Below are 20,280 nucleotides of genomic sequence, written 5' to 3'. Positions count from 1 at the left end.
GTTATGACAGACAGATCGAAGAAACAAGTGATAGAAGAGTGGGGAGAGGTTATCAAGTTCTTAAAACAGAGATGGGGTAAAGTAGCAGTAATAAATTTGGAATGAAGGAAAGCTAGATTGAGATCAATAAGGATCTAAATAATTTGAAAGAACTATGGGTAGTTGGATCCACTACAAAAAAGAAGTAGATGTAAGAAAGACAAGTAGGTACAACGACAGACAGTAAATTGGCAGGAAGGAAGTCAGTATGAATGAGATGAGAGGTTTTTGAAATTGAAGATGAAACAGAGTTAGGTAAAGAAGAGTTGAAGGAGGGGGTAGAATATATTGGTTTAGGTAAGTGCGAATGGTAGGTGTAAGTAGGAAGATAGGAAAGCTGAAGGAGGAGGAGAGAGAGAGTAAATGGCAGAAAGAACTTGGGAAGGTTTTAAGTGGAAGGATTGTATGTATGTAAGGATAGTAAGGAAAGAGAGAAGGAAGAAGACTTTTTTTCAATTTTTCAATTTGATTGATATGCATAATTAAAATTGTGGTTAAAGAATGTATGACTGATACGTATAAATGTATGTATAAATATATATGTATGTTTGTGGATAATTTTAATAATAAAGATGTTTTTTAAAAAAGGAAAGTAATAAATGTTTTGAACAATCTTAACCTTTTAACTTTTGAAATCTGGGCAAAAAAACAAAGACTACGTCATTTAGGCTATTCTGTTCTTTTACTTGGTATGCATTTTGTACAGTGACTTTTACTTGCCCAACAGTCCTTTCCATATCTTCCACAACAAATGTCTCATGGACTGATAATGTGACATGTGACAACATGCTAAGGGACCCAAGCTTCCCAAAGGCATTGAAAGGAGTCTCACCTTAGTTTGTCATGATTCAGTATTACAAAAGCAAGCAGCACCATCACACAGAGTGCTCTTCTCTTTGAAGGGGAGCTCTTGAGACTCTGGTTCTGGACAAAAAAAAAGCACATTCAGAGAAAGTAAATATCTTCTAACATTGCTTTCAACATTCCAGATTCTATTATAGTCTTGTTATTACTGCCACAATGGGCTAGCCACCTTGACTATTTATAGCCTTTTAAATGACATTCCCAATTCCCACATACTCACTCTAATGCTGCACACAGCACTACATGTCATTCAGAGTAACAACAACATTGAGAATGGTACCCTGACCGGGTGTCAAAAGGAGAATCACAAAGAAGACACATGCTGACCAATGTCTTCAGGACTGCACAAATGATTCAAACATCTCGGCTGTGAAAGCCCACAGAGTGGCTTAAATGAGCAACAACCATTCAGAATTTCAGAGGCTGCTAATTTAGCACAAATAGTGGCCAAGATTTGGCCACTGACACTCCATAATATATCTCACAAGGAAGTTAGATGTCACTCACACCCAGCTCTTCTTTCTATCTCATGTAATAAAGATCCTAAGCCAGGGGTGGGATATTTGTAGCTCTTCAGGTATTGTTGGACTCCACTCCCATTTTTCCATTGGATATGCTTTTTATGGCTGATGGGAATGGGAGTCCCACAGCATTTGAAAGACCACAAGTTACTCATGCTTTTCTATAGTTTTGGTTCCAGTAATAGTAAGTGCAGTAATAGAGGATGCAGTGTGGCTAACTAAATTCAAATCCGCACAAAGCAGAGATCTGAGTGGTTGGCAAATCCAGTAATCTTGACATTTATTTTATACAGGGTCTCTTGCCGGCAGGACGCAAAATACTTCAACATGCATTTTTCACAACCCGCACACTTACCTCCTCTGCCAGATCATCCAGCTGCCTCTTCAGGGAGCAATTCTCTCTCTTAAGGTGCTCGTTTTCCAACAAGGCTGACTTTAGCCTAGCCTCCAAGCTCAGCATATATTCCTTTTTTTTCCTGCGTGACTGACATGCTGATTCTCGATTTTTTATCATACGTTGTTGTCGTTTCAGAACATTCATCTATAGATGAAGACAGGAAAACTTTTAGGGCAAAAAATGCTGCCACACTTGCAAAAAGAAATAGGGAAGGACATTTCATAAGTCACTGGTAATGGCACAACTTTTTTTTAAAGGAAAGGAGAGCATGGTTTGAGTACTGGACTGCAGCTCTGGAGACCAGGGTTTGATTCCCCACTCTGCCATGAAATCCACTGGGTGGCAATGGGGAAGTCACATGTTCCCAGACTCAAGAGAAGGCAATGGCAAACCTCCTCAGAATGAATACTGCCAATAAAACCCCATGACAGGTTTACATTAGAGTCACTATAAGTTGGAAACAACTTGAAGGCACACACAACAGCAACAAGAGTCTAATTACAAAAAACAAATGATTTTTAAGATCCTTCAAGGACTCTACAATTTTTCACGTTGTTTTAATTTGTGGTCCGTATTTCAACTTTGTCTGAATATTATCAAGAAAACATTAACCATGGAAGAAATATTCAGTTAAAAGGCAGAATGTTCTTTGCAGAAACACAAGGCTTTATTTAACATTGCATTAATTTGTACTTGACTATTCATGTTCTTCTGGAATACAGCCACCATATACAGTGGTTTTAAGGCTCATCTTCCAATCTAGGCTAATCTAGAATTTAAGAATCTATGAGTTTTATCACAAGTGGCCATTTCCTGTTTCCACTGACAACTGTAGCACAGCATCCAGCAGAGATAAAGTTATCTCAGGCCCCATACAGACAGGTCAAAATAAAGCTGTTTCGAGTCACTTTGGAGGTATGCTGTTTAAATGATGCATGCATCCTAAGAGTCCGGAAGCCACACCAAAGGCACAATCCAGTCCTAAGGATTGCAGCGTAGCTTTGGCACAGCTTCCAGACTCTTAGGACGCATGCATCATTTAAAAAGCATACTTCCAAAGTGACCCGAAGCAGCTTTATTTTGGCAGTCTGTATGGGGCCTCAGTTACTGGAAAAGTTAAAGGCCGGTTCTGCACGGGTGTAAAGTACGTCCCCAGGACGTACTAGGGTTAGGAAAGGGCGTTGCCATCTTGACGTCACGGACGCCTAGCGTCCGCACATCGCACGGCGGAAGTGATGCCACAAGTGCACGACTAGTGACTCGCGGCGCCACTTCCAGGGCGCAAAAAGAAGCCGCTTTTTGCGGCTTCTCTTTGTTGCATCTGGGAACCGTGCGGTTTGCCTGCTGTGGTTCCCAGATGCAGCAACCAGCCGTGCTGGCAGAGCACCCATTTTGGGCACTCTGTAACGCGCCAAAGTTATACAATAAGCTTGGAAGCAATGAACACATCTCTCTAAAGACACACAATATACAATCTGTTATACAAACTGTTTCCTTGTCTGAAAATGTGTTGGAAGGATATCACCTCTCCTCCTTTGAGGAATAGAGTTTGAAACTGACCAATGGCATGAGACATAGTTATGCTTCAGCATCACTGAATTTCATGCAATTCAGCAAATTAGATGTGGGTGCTTTTTCACTGGAACCCACTTTCTTGTCCATATTTGAGGTCTCCCCTCATGTCACCTGACATTGCAGTGTATGATTAACTGCCTGTTACTTGGGCCAAAGCAGGAAATGTGCTTGGACTAGTAAATAGAAAGGAACTTTTTTGTTTCTCTGCTATGCTAGAATGTGGGGGTCATTTCTTGTCACTGTTATTCTCTGTTGTTATGCTTATAGTTTGGTGACAAACTGAAGCCATAGTGCCAATTTGTATCCAGAAGATATCCTGAAAAAAATGCTCTGCAACATGAGCAGGTAAGAAAAGTTCCCCAAATCAAATTCTCAACTTGAGGGGATGTAGGACTGGAAGTCTCATTGGATCCTGTCAGCCTCACTGATCCATGATGGGCTGGCTGAAGTGTTAAGGATGCAACCAGCAGGACCTCCTTGCTCCACCATTAAAATGGGTGGTTTAGTGGCTAAGATGCCAGTTCTGATGATTGGAAGATCAGAAGGTTGGCAGTTCAAGGCCTGAGTGCTACATGATGGGGTGAGCTCCTGACACTACTCCCAGCTTCTGCCAACCTAGCAGTTTGAAAGCATGCAAATGCAAGTAGACAGATAAGTATCACTTAAATGGGAAGGTAATGGCGTCCGGTGCAGTCATGCTGGCCACATGACCACCAGAGCAGTCCTCGGATAACGCTGGCTCTTCAACTTAGAAACTGAGATGAGCACTGCCCCCTACAGTGCTCATGTCAAAATACCTTTACCTTTTTAAAGACCAAACGTAGCTGGTGATCACCAAACCAAGGAGTCAGTGGTTTAATTATTGCTGAACTGACAAATTTACATCTAAAAAGGGATTTTAGCACTGATTTGGCATCAAAATTGTACCATACATGATCAAATGCTCCTCAGTGAAAGAACAAAAATAAAAATTCTTCCACACATAAACACAGAGTAAGAAAGAGATTTAGTCTAGCGTCACCTTCTCTCTGTCACATGCAGAGGAGTGTTCAAGCAAGTTTGAAGTAATACAAAACTTAGGTTCCAAGCATTCTAAAGATAGCATCTGTTTATCTTCCATTGTTCTCCTCATCTGCATTAAGGAGCGCTACAAGCTTGTGGTATTATTCAGAAATGGAAACAGTAGGCATGCCAAATTCACCAGCAGACTATAAAACGTGCTGAATTATAAGATCATAGCTAATGGTTGCCTACAAATTTATTGGAATCCTAAAAGGAGAATTGGAACAATACAGTATAAGCTCTCCAGCTCGGATGCGCAATTCAAATGGAAAAAACTTACATCCATGCAAGTATTTTCAGGAGCAGAATGAAGAGCAGGCTTAGGTTCTGCTATGTTTCCACTCGCCAAACTTTTCCCTGCAGTTTGTGACAATACATTGACAGTGTGACCTGGCAGTGATGTGACTCCACCAGTGACAGCAATGGTTGGACTAGTGGCAGGAAGGATTCCAGGTGTCTGAAGATGCACCACAGCAGACTGAGAAAGCATCACTGGATGGCCTATGATAGAAACAAAGAACACTGCAATTATGGGATGAACTAGGTTTCTGCAGAAAGGGATGAAAGAAACACTTACCCTCCTATAGCTTTGTCAATCTAGGAGAACATTTCACATCTTAGGAAATCAGTCACATAAGAGAGGAACCCACCACTAGTTCAGCAAGACTCTGTCCCTTGCCTGGCATTTAAATAGCATTACTGATGCCATATTGCATGCTACGTTTGAAAGCTTTTTCAGTTTCACATTTGCTTTGCGCTTGGCTATATTGAGTCCAGTACTATATTTTGACAGTGGCCAATCACAAGCAAAAAACAGCAGCAAGATACAATTGCCTACTGTTAACCACTTACTTTTCAGTAAGACAGGAGGGAGCAATTAACAGTTTGCCTCCTGCTATGGCCTCAGTTCAGAAGAGAGACACTCACCTGCAATTTTTATTTCCAAGAAGTAATCCACTTATCATTTTTGGCAATAAAGATTGCAGGTGCTAAGAATCATAGAATTTTATGCTACTGCAGCATAAAAAGAAGGGAGGGAGGGGGCGGGGGAAAAGAAATGTAGCAGAAACTTTAAGACTACTTGGTTTTTATTTCTGCAGAACCTTCAGGGATATAAATCCACTTCTTTTGATGCTTACAGCGTGATAATAAATCCTCAGGTATAAAACATATATACGTAGCTGAGGAATGTAATAGGATCTTGACCCTCGCCCTAAATTTTCAAAAGGCTGCATATGGAGATACATGTAATTCAGATCTTTACGGCGGTCACTTAATGTTCATGTATGAAAGCCATATATCTGCTTACCAAAGTCAGTTCCTTAGGTGAGAAGATTACTTTTGTTACAACAGCAAAAACTCTTCTATTAACATATGTAGTGTGCCATGAACCCATTGTCTTTATTTATACTTCTGTCAATGGATTGGAATTTGTAAATATAATTCAAATCAACTGCTTCTCTTTCTAGTCTTCCTCTGTAATTTCCTTGTTCAAGGACTGCAATCTTTAAATCCCATAATGTACATCCAACAAGGCTGAAATGTTCTGTAACTGTTTTTTGGTTACTGATATTTTTAATGTCAAATTTGTGTCCATTTATCCTATTTGTCCAATGCAGAGTGTAGAGAGGCACAGCATAACATATCACATTGGAGGAGAAACATTTTATTAATGATTCTTCCAAAATGACTAAGTTCACAATCTACATTAACAAAAATAAACTTCAACCCACTTTACCACTTGTAAAAGCAGTTTTGTCATCTATGCCAAACAATCCAGGTGTCTAAAGATTTATGTGGGAAAGATAACAAGACCTCTTTAAAATATATAGGAAAATAGTTTTCTTATTATCATTTGTAGCAGTAGTTTTGTCATCTTTGCCATACAATGCTAGTGACTAAATTTTTTGAAGATTTCTTTTAAAATGTATAGGCAAACACTTTTCAAATATAAGAAACAATAAATCTGTGTAAATAATTTCTTGGAATATCATTATCCTGCAACAGACCTCAGATTCTAGGTTACAGAAAAAGTGAATAATATTAATGAGAAGACTGTTATAGAAAGATGAAGCAGGCCATAAAAGAGACAGACAGACAGACAGACAGACAGCCAGACAGACAGACAGACAGACACACACACGGTATAGGCCAAAATGCACTGAGCTTTTTCTAAAATAAAGCAGTCATCTACAGAGCACTTTAAGACATGTCTGTAGTTTTCCTGTGTAACATTGGCGTGTTACAGACTGCCAAAATAAAGCTGCTTCGGGTCTCTTTGGAGATATGCTGTTTAAATGATGCATGCACCCTAAGAATCCGGAAGCTGCACCAAAGCTGCACTCCAGTTCTTGGGAATGGAGTGTGGCTTTGGCGCGACCTCCGGGCTCTTAGGACCCATGCATCATTTAAATAGCATACCTCCAAAGAGACCCGAAGCAGCTTTATTTTGGCAGTCTGTAACAGGCCATTGTTTAAGTTATTTAACCTAGGGGACAAAAATCCAAACCCATCTAGGGGGTGCAGACAGCATCTACAAAACCAGTATTTCCCTCCAGATAATAGTAAAATATGCCCTACAATCCTGGCTGATGAAGCCATTTCAGTTGGATACATGTAAAATAGTACTGTTAGTTATTTTTGAATTTTAGATCATCAAGGAAAAAGAGCAGACCATAGGAAAGCTGATGAAAATCCCTCTTCCTCCTGTCACCTCACTGCAAACATTTTCCCCATCCACTAAGCCATGCCTGCGCTTACCTTTAGGGGGTGCTGGCTGGATAGAAATAACTGGTTGCTGCTTTGGCAGTGTCACAAGTGTTGGAAGAGCTGGAATAACAATGGCTTTAGCCTGGACACTAAGGCCACCCAGAGACTCCCGAAAGACAGGCAAAAATGGCTTGGGCTGAATCAAGGGTTTGGAAACCAGTGGGCTACAGCGATTTGGAGTCACTGATGATCTATTTGCTGGAGAGCAGAAAGGAAATGAATTGAAATTGAGCGCGCTTATAAAATGGGAAACCATTACACTTAAATCCAACTGCCAGTCCCAACAAAAATAGACAGAGGATGCAACTGCACTGAAGAATGAATGCAGTTTGACACTAGTGGAAGGAAAACAACCTTAAATACAGTGTTCCCTCCTTATACGCGGATTTGCCATGCATGGATTTGAGCATCTGCGGATGGCAAGCCCATATTGTCCCCCCTCCTCCCTCCGTTCTTCCTCCCTTTCTCTCCTTCCTTCCGTTCTCTCTTCCCTCCCACCCTCCCTCCCTCATTCCTTCCCCTCTACCCCTCCCCTTCTCTCCCTCCTTCCCTGCTTCCCTGGTGGCTTCTGCCCTGGCTTGGCTGTGGGGATGGAGTCTACTGGGGCTGGGACAGGGCCAAGGGTTGAGTTCCAACTTCCAAGGAAGCCCCAAGCCCAGCCAGCAGCCCAGGGCGGAGGCTCTGGGTTTTGAAATCCAAGCCTTGGCTCTGGCTCCCTTGGAGCCCTTGCTGCATCCATGCTGGAGAAATCACCCAGTTTCGAACTGCTATGGAATTCTGGGAGTTGGAGTCTGTTGAGGGGTCCAGAGTTCCGCTCCGGGCCCCACAAGACTCCAATTACCAGAATTCCATAGCCTTGAGACAGAAAAGTGTTAAAACGGTGCCAAACCGGGTGATTTTTCCAGTGTGGATGCAGCATCCTGGCTCAAGGATATGGAATTCTAGGAGTTAGAGTATGTTGTGGGGCAGAATAGAGTGGCACTATTGCTTCTCTTGATTTAGACACAACACTTCTATTGATGCAGCCTAAAATAGCCTTGGCCTTTCTAGCTGCCGCGTTACACTGTTGACTCATGTTCAACTTGTAGTCTAGTAGGACTCCTAGATCCCTTTCACGTGTTGTCTCCTTAAGGCAGGTGTCCCCCCATCCTATATCTATGCATTTCATCTTTTTCTACCTAAGTGCAGTATCTTACATTTCTTCCTGTTAAGTTCATTTTGTTAGTTTTGGCCCAGCTTTCTAATCTATTAAGGTTATTTTGAATTTTGATCCTGTCCTCTGGAGTATTAGCTATTCCTCCTAATTTGGTGTCATCTGCCAATTTGATAAACATGCCCTCTATTCCTTCATCCAAGTCACTGATAAAGATTCTTCTTCAGTTCTCTAAACAAGTGCAAATTTATGCAGATCTAAGAGACTGATCATCTAAGACACACAAAATGCACTATTTTCAAGATAGTGCTTGAAATCGAAGAACTCCACCCACCCCCCTCTTCTGCTTATAAAAGAAATATATGCCAGGATTATGGCTTGCATACAAAAGACTGCCAAAGCAAGAACATCATTCACACCTGAGCGCTGCTTAGTCTGGGCCATGGGCTTCTTCTCCTTCTGTTCTTCACATAACGTAAGACTTGGGGAGTCTCTGCTGTACAAAGATACAGGAGATAGTTGGGAATGTGAACCCAACTCTACATCTTCCTGGGAAAGTTAAAACAAATCAAGTATAAAATTATATCCTGTTGCAAAAAGGAGGTAGAAGATAATCACATACCAGCTAAATGCTTTCAAAATCTACAATTCTATGCACTTTGTTTGCTTCATTCCTACTGCTACTGATGTGTAATTCTGGTTGCATCCCAGGTTTTGTTTTGTTTTAAGGAAAGTCCTTGCAGATGTATCCAAAAACCGTACAGTAAATTTTAATTACTTTTTTGCATCTATAAATGAATGATTATTTTGAACCCTGACTTGATTGACTGCATTTGATCAGTCCAAACTATTGGCCTACTTACTGGTACATGCTGAACTGGGGAATCCACAGATAAAGGAGAGGGAACTGAATCTGTTGAAATGGCTGGTGAGAGAGGCTCCACTTTGCAATCTGCATCTACAAAAAGAAAAACAGTATATTCGCAAGATACTACTTCACACTTGTCCAGACTTGTTTTCAGGTAAAACAGCTTCATTTTATACAAGACAAACAAGTGTCCTGAATAAGCACAAAGAGGATGACCTTTCTCTGCCTTCCCCTCAGAGTAAATGCTGCATTTGTTTCTACCAATATAAACACTTTTATTGTGTGTATACATATTTTATAGCTGATATCTAGATGTGAACAAAAACTAATGAGCTAGTTTATATTCTAAGAAAATTATTTCACAGAGATTAAAACAAACTACACATTTTCAAAAAACCTGTTGTATTGCTTTGGAATCAATGGCTTCTTCCATAGTATTCATTTTGTGACTCCTGCATACACACAAAAAAACCTCCACCAATTTCCTTTAAAACCTTTTTTTTTTTTTTTTTTGCCAAAATCTGGTCAATTTCTCCCCTAAGAAGCTTCTGGGGGGGCATGATTCCCATAGTTGGAGATAATCAGAAGTCACTTATATTTTTTGAAGGCAACAAAAACACAACCAGAGTGGCACAACCTGTCCAACTGTGAGGCTTCTGGCAACATAACTGACCAATTTTGGGCCAAAATAATTTTGGGACCATGGGATCAGTGGCAAACCATGGAAATTTGCTAGCCTTATTTTAGCCCAGAGCAAAGTTACCAGATAATCTATTTGCTCATTCCAGCAGTTATAAAAAGTTGCTCCTGCCAAGCCAGTAACTTTCACTGGCTATTTGCCAGTGAAATGACCCTTCACATAACGAATTTCCTTCTGTAACATCTACAGTGTAATTCTTTTTAATGTGTAATTCTTTTTAATCTTTGCTGTAATTTTAAACTGTTCTTTAATGCTGTTAACCGCTTTGATCCCAGGAAAAGCGGTATACAAATAAACATTTTATTTTTATTTTATTACTCTAAAATTATTTTTCCATACATTATTGTGCTTATCACTCCAGGATATTCTTGACAATATTTCACTAGAAGAGAAAACACAGTCCTACACAGTTTGGCATTGGCTCCATACTGTGCCAACTTTTGACTGATTTTTCCTATGTGTGAAGAATCTTTTGTTTAAAACATACACTATCCCTGTTTTCAGGATCCAGTATTACAACGTTATTGTGATAAGCAATTTGAAATTACCTGGTAGGATCTGCTTTAAAATATCCCTTGGGTCTGAGTCCCAAGACATCAAATCTAAATCGAAGTCAAGGTCACAAAGGTTGCTCTCCTATAAACCACAAAAACAAAGTTACAAAGAAGAAAATCACAAAAAGCATTGAAGAACAACAAGTGGAAGAAGCAATTTATTTGCCACTATCTATCAAGCAGGCTAAGGTTCCAAGAAGTCCTTTGTTCCAAAAGACTCAGGCTGCTGCTTGAGAGAGCTGTCAATTATAACACACTCACCCTCTAACATGTCCTCACTTTACTATCTTTACTATGTTCCAGCCTACTGATATGGAATCCAAACGAAATAGACAGTACTGCAGGTCTGGTATATAGGACACGTTATAAGGCCTCTTCAGAAGTGTCCTGACAACTACAAAATGCCTTTCCTACTTTAATCTATAATTTTTGTTGGTATCTCAGGGTCCCCAGCTTGGTTTTTTGGGTTGTTTTTGGTTTTTTTGACTAATATTCAATTACTTAATGCAAATGTGAGACCTTGGGTTAATAGTTTATTTAATTACTTGTTGCAAGTTCATGAAAACTGCCTAGAGTGCACTGAACATATTCTGTCTCTTTTACATCCTAGTAAAACAAGAAAGGTCCAATTTTGTGAATTGCCAAATTCAAAACTCTTATGTCTTAACAAAGGATTAAAATTAAGAATTATCAAATTGTTATTTTAATGTTATTGAATCTTCAGACCATTTGTTCTGGAAGATTTTTAAGTTCTAGAATGATGTTCAGATTTTAGAATTACAGTTCTCAACATAAAATCATTCACAGTCCAAGGATGGTCTGCAAAAACAGTTCTCTGGACTAGTTACTGTCCTGTTAAATACAGATGACTACTATAACAGTAATAATATCTTCCACTGGAAACAGTGGAACTTGAGGTAAGCAAGGAATCCACTGAACATCAACTTTAGAAGGGATTCATTGAGTACATCTAAAATGCAAAACTGTACATTGTTTCTCTTGTGCACTGAAAATAAATACATGAATAAATTCACATAATACTAACATTTTAAACCATAGTTTGCTGAAAAACTAATCTTGCAGATAAAACAATGTAATCATGGCTTCGAGGACTAATGTCTGGTTTCATTTTCTCTCCTCTTCTGCCAAAAATATGTTTTGCTTTTGTGTGTTTGCCAATGTTGTTTTGCTTCTGTTTGCTGTGGGTATGAGGGTTGTTGTATGTGCCTGTAGGAGTGTTGTGAAGGGGCTATCTGGATAATTTTATAGTAGGGAATGGCCTGTGTTTTGGGGTTGTGCTAAAGAAATATAATTTAACTGTTTCCACATTTAGACAAGTGATGAGCAAATTCATTTTGCACTCAGTCAAGCAGGAATGTGTGCACACAACATAGAACAACAACAACAAAAAAAGATCAGAGGGTTTTGCTACTCACATATGTTTCATTCTCTACATCTAGCTGTAGTTCATTATCCTCTATCAGATCACCAATTTGACTCAAGAGAAAAGAATCTAGGATGTAAACAACATAAGAAGGGCATAAAACATAAAATCAAAAACTTCACAGGGGCTGATATTCAAAACCTCTCAATTACCCAAAGAAATAATTGCCTTTATATCATCCTGCAAGGTACCAATAGGCATTTGATGGCTACTGTGCAAACAAAATGTTGGCCTTTGATCTGATCGCTTATGAAAGTTCATCAATTCTCCAGCCTCTAAGTTCTGCAGGTTGCAGAAGAGAACAAGCAAAAATGCCTCTATTTGATTGTTCCAAACAATTTATACTGCTTGGAAGGTGCAGGTTAAAAAAAAACTTTGGGGGAAAGGGTGTTCGATCAATAGGTAGATAAAGGATAGTCAACAACACTTTTTTGGCTATATGGGGTCATATAATTTTCAGGCAGAAGGCTCTGTCAACCTCTGACTATAAATAATGCATAAATAGGAGTGATGAAGGGAGGGTATTGGCAGTACCTTTCTGTGATATATGCTCCTGTGAGGCAAGAGACTATGCTAATGACAGCAATGCTGGTGGTAGGGTCTCCCATGACAAGCAGGCTTTCGATGAAGAGTCAGACTAAATGTGCCAAACAGCTACTGGGATAACACTGCTACAGTATGCCTCAGATAAAATGGCAGTGACACCATAGCTAATACTTACCATAGAATCACAGAGCTGGAAAAGACCACAGGGGCCACCCAGTCAGGGCCAGCTCTAGGTATTTTGCCACCCTAGGCGAGAAATATTTTGGCACCCCTGTCGCCCTTCATAATTATTTTCAACCCTTGATTTCCGCTATTTCGTTTGTTAAAGCTAAACATGACATAATCGTAGGTTCCAATCTCTCGTCACAGTATTGAAAATCAGTCAAAAAGCCAATTAAGTTTTTACAGGTTAAAGACTTTTTTTATTGCTGAGATATTTGGAATGGAGACTAATGCAAGCTGGAAGCATTATTCATTCTAATGATGTGGAAAAATCTGGATCCCATCCCATGAATTTGTGGGGTAGTGGTGGTCCATCCATGACCTCTAAAAACTAAAAATCTTCACCCAAGGGGCAGAAAAGGGTGTCAAAAGAAAGAGAAGAAAACCAGTAGGGTCACCAGGTGAGAGGACCAAGGCTGCTGCCACACTGCAGAATTAATGCAGTTTGACACCATGTTAGGTACCCTTGGCTCCCACAGTGACCGGCTGTCCTAACTGCAAAGGAGGACAAGGCACTGCAAGATGTAGGTCTTTCAAGTAAAATGGAGCACATGACTAAGGCCTTTTACAGACCGCTGGAAAAGGGCAGTCTGGCGGCGCCTCCGCTTGCTCCACGAGGGAGCCGCAGCTTACATACCATGCGGCTCCCTGGCGGAGTAAAAAGAAACCCCAAAATGGCTCTTCTTCTTGCGGCACACTAATGATGCCGCAAGGCGCCAATGGCACACTCGCGACGTCATTAGTGCTGTGCGACGTGCGGACACTAGGCGTCTGTGACATCAAAATGGCGGTGCCCGTGTAGAATGGGCACCGCCATTTTGTACGTCCCCAGGACGTACTAGGGTTAGGGCATCCGCAATGGACCATCATAAAAGCTAAAGCCCCTCATATAAATATAAATCCATGCGTCTTAGTGATGCTCAAAAGGGAGGACATTTTTGGAATTCCTCCTGGACAGAAGACTGAAATGTAAGATATACCCCAGAAAAAAGGACATCTGGTCATCTTGCTGGTTCCATGCTATGGAGCCCTGGGATTTGTAGTTTGTTTTGGCTCCACTGCTCTCTGACTGAGAAGGTGAATTCTCCTCCAAAAATCCAAATCCCAGGATTCCATAGCATGGAGCCAGGGCAGTTAAAGCGGTATCAAATTAAATTATTTCTGCAGTGCAGATGCAGAGTATGAAACAAGGATGGAAATGGCTTCAGGGCGAGAAAGAAAAGACACATAGTAGGCACACCATTTACAGTGCTTTAGAAATAAACTATAATAACAACAATAACAACACCAAGAGTGGGCAAGCCACTCTCTCTCAGCCTCAAAGGAAGGTCATGGCAAAGCTTCTTTGAACTCAAATTGCCAAGAAACCCCCATGATAGGTTTGCCTCAGGGCAGGGCAGACCTCCTCCTCTTCCAGAACATGTCCTCCATTCCAACCTTCTGTCCAGGAGGTTTTCTAAAACATCCTCCATTTTGAGCATGACTAAGAAGCATACATTTACATTTCTAGGAGTGTTTTGAGTTTTTCTTGAGTCCTGTCCTCTCTTTTTCTTGAATGTCTTCCAATTTGTGGTGCCTTCTTTTGTGGTGAAGACATCTGGGAAGAAGACCAAGCTTTTAAAGTGGATTGTTGTAGCCAGTGTAGACTAGTTGTTTGAGCGCTGGACTATGACTCTGGGTTCAAATCCCAGCTCGGCCATGGAAACCCACCAGGTGGGGGCATCACACTCTCTCAGCCTCAGAGGAAGGCCATGGTGAGCCTCCTCTGAACAAACCTTGCCAAGGACACCCCAAGAGAGGGTGGCCAGGAGGCAAAAAGGACTTGAGGACACACAGCAACAAACAACAACAACAAAAAGGGGGTCTGGGAATCAGAGAAACCGGTGGGTGAGTGGGAAGGGAGACAAAAGTGGGTGGATAGGGAAGGAATATGGCCAAAGTCTGGGAAGGAGAAGTAGTTATCAGGGGGGGGGGGGAGAAATGGGGCCATGGAAACCCACTGGGTGATTTTGGGGGAGTCACACTCTCTCAGCTTCAGAGGAAGGCTATGGCAAGCCTTTCCTGAACAAGTCTCTCTCTTGGCAAGAGAGAGAGGGAGAGAAGAAGGAAGGAAAGAAAGAGGGAAGGAAGGAAGGAAAAGGAGAGAAGGAAGGAAAGAAAGAAGGAAAGAAGACAGAGGGAAGGAAGGAAGGAGGGAGAAGGGAGGCACTCTGCACTCCACAACAAACTCCAACTCCCAGAATTCCATAGCCTTGAGCCAGAAAGAGGTAGAGCAGTGCCAAACCAGGTTAATTCCCCAGTGTGGATGCAGCTCAGGAGTTGCAGAGTGCAGTAAACTTCTTCCCTCCTTCCGGCCTCAGCAAGCAGCTCTCTCTTCCTGCCACTCGGAGGCTGGCAGTGCTGCTGGCTGCTCTGTTTGCCTGATTCTATGATCCTCAGGCTAAAGCCATTCTGTCTCTCTGGCGCCCCCTAGAGGTTGGTGCCCTAGGCAGCTGCCTAGTTCGCCTATATGGACGAGCCGGCCCTGCACCCAGTCCAACCCCTGCCATGCAGGAACACCAATCAAAGCAATTGGCAGAGGAAAGTTAGTACATGGTTAGTACTGTGCAGAGGGAGATAGGGTAAAACTCTTTTTGAACCTCTTTTACCATGAAAACTTTATGATGAGACAATCCAAAATGGGGAAAAAAGATAGTGCCAGAAGGTGATACCCCCAGGTTGGATGATTCCCAATAAGCTACTGGGGTAGATCAGAGGAAGTCTACAAGTAGCGCTGTGGCTAATGATGCAACTGGACTCAGGTGAAAAGGATGAGAAGACATGTAGTTGTTGACTGCCCTGAAGTTGGCCTTGACTCATGGTGACTCTGTGAATGAAACATATCAAAACTCTCACCCACCCTGTACTCAACTGCCTGGCTCAGCGCTTGCAGGCTCAGGGCCATGGCCTCCTTGACTGAGACACAGAATCACAGAGTTGGAAGAGACCACAAGGGCCACCTAGTCCAACCCCCTGCCATGCAGGAACTCACACTCAAAGTATCCCCGACAGATGATCATCCAGCCTCTATTTGAAAACCTCCAAAGAAGGAGACTCCACCACTCTTCGAGGAAGTGTCTTCCCCTGGCAAACAGCCCTTACTCTTAGGAAGTTCACAGAATCATACAATCATAGAGTTGGAAGAGACCAGAGGGGCCATCCATTCCAACTCCCTACCATGCAGGAAATCAAAATCAAAGCATCCCTGACAGATGGAATCTCTTTTCTTCTAGTTTGAATCCATTGAATCAATTCTCAGTAGCTGCTGAAAACAAGCTTGTTCCCTCCTCAATATGACATCCCTTCAAACAATGGAACAGGGCTGGACATGGTATTTCAGCTGAGGCTTGACCAAAGCAGAACAGAGTGGCACTATTACTTCCCTTGATCTAGACACTATACTTCTATTGATGCAGCCTAAAATCACATTGGCCTTTTTAGCTGCTGCATCGCACTGTTGACTCATATTCAACTTATAGTCTACTAGGACTCCTAGATCCCTTTCATATAAAGTCTCCTTAAGCCATGTATCCCACCTCCTATATCTATGCATTTCATTTTTTTGCCCTAAGTGTAGTACCTTACATTTCTCCATGTTGAAATTCAGTTTATTTGGCCCAGCTTTCTAATCTATTAACGTCATTTTGAATGTTGGCCCTGTCCTCTAGGATATTAGCTATTCCTGATGATTTGGTGTAATTTGCAAATTTGATAAGCATGCCCTCTATTCTTTTGTCTAAGTCGTTGATAAAGATGTTGAATAGCACTGGGCCCAGGACAGAACCTGGTCACTTCTCTCTAGGATAAAGAGGAGCCATTGCTGAGCACCCTTTGAGTTCCACCAGTCAACCAGTTACAGGATCATCCTAACAACTGTGTGACTATCCATTTGGTGTGTGGTCTTCATCTGCAGTTCCCTTTCTGATCAACAATAGCTATTTCAATCTCTTCTCTGTCTATACTGAATTCCTATGTTTCCTTTATGGTGATTAGTTTTGTTTTCTTAATGTTAAGCAGCAATCCTGCCTTGGCACTTTTTGCTCTGAATTTCTCTAGTAATTGTTTCAAGTCTTTGATGTTTTTTGTTAATATTATGATGTTGTCTGCATATCTTACATTGCATCCACACTGCAGAAACAATCCAGTCTAACACCACTTTTAAATGCCATGGCTGAATGCTATGAAATTATGGAAATTGTTGTTTAGCCTTCTCTGTCAGAGAGCTCTGTGCCACAGCAAACTATAGTTTCAAGAAGTCCATATCACTGAGGTGTAACCGTTAAAAGTGGTATCAACCTGGATTATTTCTGCACTGCAGATGCAGGCTTAGATTGTAGGTATACAGGTTCAATGAAAGTGAAACTCTTTGTGCAGGGACATAAAAAGAAGTTTTTCTTCTGATAAACTTGATTCAACAAGTCATTTCCAGCCTATAGAGTTTCTTTAGCAGAGGTCTCACTGTTCCTAGTGTCGCTGATGTCGTTGCAATAGCAAGTACATTTCTATACCGCTTATCAGTCAACTAAACACACCCTAAGTGGTTCACAGTCTGTAAACTAATTGCCCCCAACAAGCTGGGCACTCATTGGCCTGTTACAGACTGCCAAAATAAAGCTGCTTTGGGTCTCTTTGGAGGTATGCTATTTAAATGATGCATGGGTCCTAAGAGTCCGGAGATCGCACCAAAACCACACTCCATTCCTAAGCACTGGAGTGCAGCTTTGGTGCAGCTTCCGGATTCTTAGGATGCATGCATCATTTAAACAGCATGCCTCCAAAGAGACCCGAAGCAGCTTTATTTTGGCAGTCTGTAACAGGCCATTTTAGTCACCTACGAAAGGATGGAAGGCTGAGTGGACCCTAATACATAACAGTCTTAACCAATACTAAATAACACTTGACCATATCATAACTATACCACAATTATACTGTAACTTCTAACTTTAATATTTTACCTAAATATTGTAAGCCATTAATAAACTCTTAACAGTAAGCCAACATCTCATATAATACACATCCCTTGGCCCCACATGATAAAAGCTCTGACTAGACCAGTTATCCCAAAGCTGTATCAATACTGTGCATTTCATTTTTCCTCCCTAAGTGCAGTACCTTGCATTTCTCTCTGTTGAAGTTCATTCTGTTAGCTGTGGCCCAGCTTTCTAGTCTATTCAGGTCATTTTGAATTTTGCTCCTGTCCCCTGGAGTATTAGCTATTCCTCCTAATTTGGTGTCATCTGCAAATTTGATAGTTCCAGAGGCAATTACATGTATCTGCATTTTTAAAACAGTGCATCATGGGAATGCTGATGCAACTGTTACCTTCAGAGAGAGTGTAAGTTATGACAGTTGGTGTTAGAGTAACTGCCAGAAGTTGTTGTTATGGTTGGTTGGTTGGTAGAGTAACTTGTTGATGAGTATTCAAGATGGCTGTCTGACACTCAGTGTAATCTTTGTAAATAGTTACGTAACAAAGGCCTGTTACAGACTGCCAAAATAAGGCTGCTTGGGGTCTGTTTGGAGGTATGCTATTTAAATGATGCATGGGTCCTAAGAGTCCGGAGGTCGCGCCAAAGCCACACTCCATTCCTAAGCACTGGAGTGCAGCTTTGGTGCAGCTTCCGGATTCTTAGGATGCATGCATCATTTAAATAGCATACCTCCAAAGAGACCCCAAGCAGCTTTATTTTGGCAGTCTGTAAAAGGCCAAAGATTAAAAGAAACCTCATTTGAAAGATTCATTCTTGTGTGTGAGAGGAACTTTGCTACACAACTAAGATTCTTCACAGACCTTCTTCTGGGCGTCTTCTCCAAGTACATAACATTCACTCCGACAAGGGTTGTGAACCCTGCACACATCTCGACATATAAATGGTGATTAACCTGTGATTAATCCACAACTGTGTGAATGGTTTTCACACAACATTGCATTGAAATGCTTTTCATACAATCACAGAGTTTGGAAGAGACCTCAGGGGCCATCCAGTCCAACCCCTGCCATATCCCATGAATAACATATGATTAACCTGCAATTGTGCAAATGGTTTTCGCACGTCATTGAGACAAAATGTGATTAAAGTGCCATCCCCTCATGAACAGCCAAGCAAGAAACAACAGTAACTCATTTGGGGAATTTCCCCATGAATAACTTTATGATGTTTCTTGCCTGGTTATTCCCTGATTCTTCATGGTTTAATGCCACTGGTGTCAATGTCATTTTAAGCACGTTTTAATGCAGACTCTGAACGATCATCCATTAAGAAGTCAAGCCCTCCCTCCAGTCCATCTCCCCTGATCCAGGCCTCGGAGGTGGCCCTCATCCCCTTCCCCTCCGCCTCCCCCTTCTCCTTTTGTGTCCTGTCTTTTTAGACTGTAAGCCTGAGGGCAGGGAACCGTCCAGTTAAAAAGACTGTATGTACAGCGCTTTCTAAATAAAGGTTAATAATACTACTACTAATAATAAAGCTGGTGGACAGATGAAGAGATGGCAAAATATGTTTATCACCCAGGCCATATGTGCCCCATAAACTAGGTGCCATTCCCGCTTGCATCCTGAGCACTTCCCTCTGATGATAAGGCCGTTAATGGGAAACCAAGGCTGGGCTGCCCACTGGGGCTGCCTCCTCCAGGCCTGGTTACGAAGCCCAGGGTCAGGTAAGACAAGCCCCAGCCCTGGCCTGGAGGGCTCTTCAGGGGGACCTGCAGCCTTCCTGGGGCCTCTGTGGGAAAGCTTTGAGGGTTTACAAGGACGCTTTGTCTTTCTTGGAGAGCCAAGCCTCAGCTACAAAGCCCCAGTCTGCTGCTGGTCCTTCAGGGTTCCTCTGTTGGGTTTCCCAGGTCTCCCTTCGCCTGCCGGACACTGGCTCCACTCAGCCACTTTGGGAAGCCAGGCCCGGGAGCTCCCTGCCTGCCTGCCTCCCGAGCCAGAGGCCCCGACCCTCGCTTACCCCACTCGAGGCCCGGCTCCTCCGTCGCCGACGCCATGTCTCGCCTTCTCCGCTTCCGGGATCCGCCGCAGCTCTAGTCCGTATAAACACACGTGTACTTCCTTATAGAGCCCCGCCCCGACTACGGCGCCTGGGAAGGGCCAAGGAACCCCAAGTGGGCGAGGCTCCGCGCGGGGCGGGGCGGGGCCCTTCTTCCACCGGGAGTTCGACCAATCAGCGCCCTCCCCTGACTCGGCGCGAGGAAGAGGGCGGAGCCGTAGAAGCGGGAGGGAGGGAGGGTTTAAGAGGGAAAGGGAAACGTTTTCCTTCTGAGTTCTGGCTGCGCCAAAGGCAGGAGGGAAAGCAGTGGGGCACTTGGACCCCGCGAGAGCTACAGAAACAGTTCCAGGAAGGAGCAGGCTTATTAGCGGGCCAGGAAGCGCCCTCGGGGGAACTTTATTGCATAGCAGCAGTGGTCCCTAAACTGCGCCCTTTAAGGGCTTTTGGACTTCAACTCCCAGAAGCCTCAGCCATGTCGGCCAATGGCTTAGGATTCTGGGAGCTGGAGTCCAAAATGGCTTAAAGGGCACAGTTTGGGGCC

At 42.4% G+C, this 20,280-nt stretch overlaps 1 protein-coding gene across 2 annotated transcripts in view; it reads right to left on the bottom strand.

The window, feature by feature from the left end:
- Nucleotides 1-19,793, bottom strand: part of ATF6 (activating transcription factor 6) — a 134,248-nt gene extending 114,455 nt beyond the window's left edge. For both annotated transcript variants that reach the window (XM_089516008.1, XM_089516009.1), the window contains exons 1-9: nt 19,701-19,793; nt 11,939-12,015; nt 10,497-10,584; nt 9,244-9,338; nt 8,800-8,929; nt 7,219-7,425; nt 4,739-4,959; nt 1,780-1,965; nt 872-963 (exon numbers count right to left, since the gene is read on the bottom strand). In XM_089516008.1, coding sequence (XP_089372134.1) covers nt 872-963; nt 1,780-1,965; nt 4,739-4,959; nt 7,219-7,425; nt 8,800-8,929; nt 9,244-9,338; nt 10,497-10,584; nt 11,939-12,015; nt 19,701-19,737 — 1,133 coding nt within the window. In that variant the 5' untranslated portion in view covers nt 19,738-19,793. The remainder of the gene's footprint in view (nt 1-871; nt 964-1,779; nt 1,966-4,738; nt 4,960-7,218; nt 7,426-8,799; nt 8,930-9,243; nt 9,339-10,496; nt 10,585-11,938; nt 12,016-19,700) is intronic.
- Between the last annotated feature and the right edge of the window lie 487 nt (nt 19,794-20,280).

This window comes from Sceloporus occidentalis, unplaced genomic scaffold, assembly GCF_023333645.1.
Source record: "Sceloporus occidentalis isolate IW3139 unplaced genomic scaffold, rSceOcc1.0.p SCAF_3, whole genome shotgun sequence".
NCBI lineage: Eukaryota > Metazoa > Chordata > Lepidosauria > Squamata > Phrynosomatidae > Sceloporus > Sceloporus occidentalis.
Note: the sequence above shows the minus strand (reverse complement) of the source record. Positions and strands in the feature narration are given on the sequence as shown.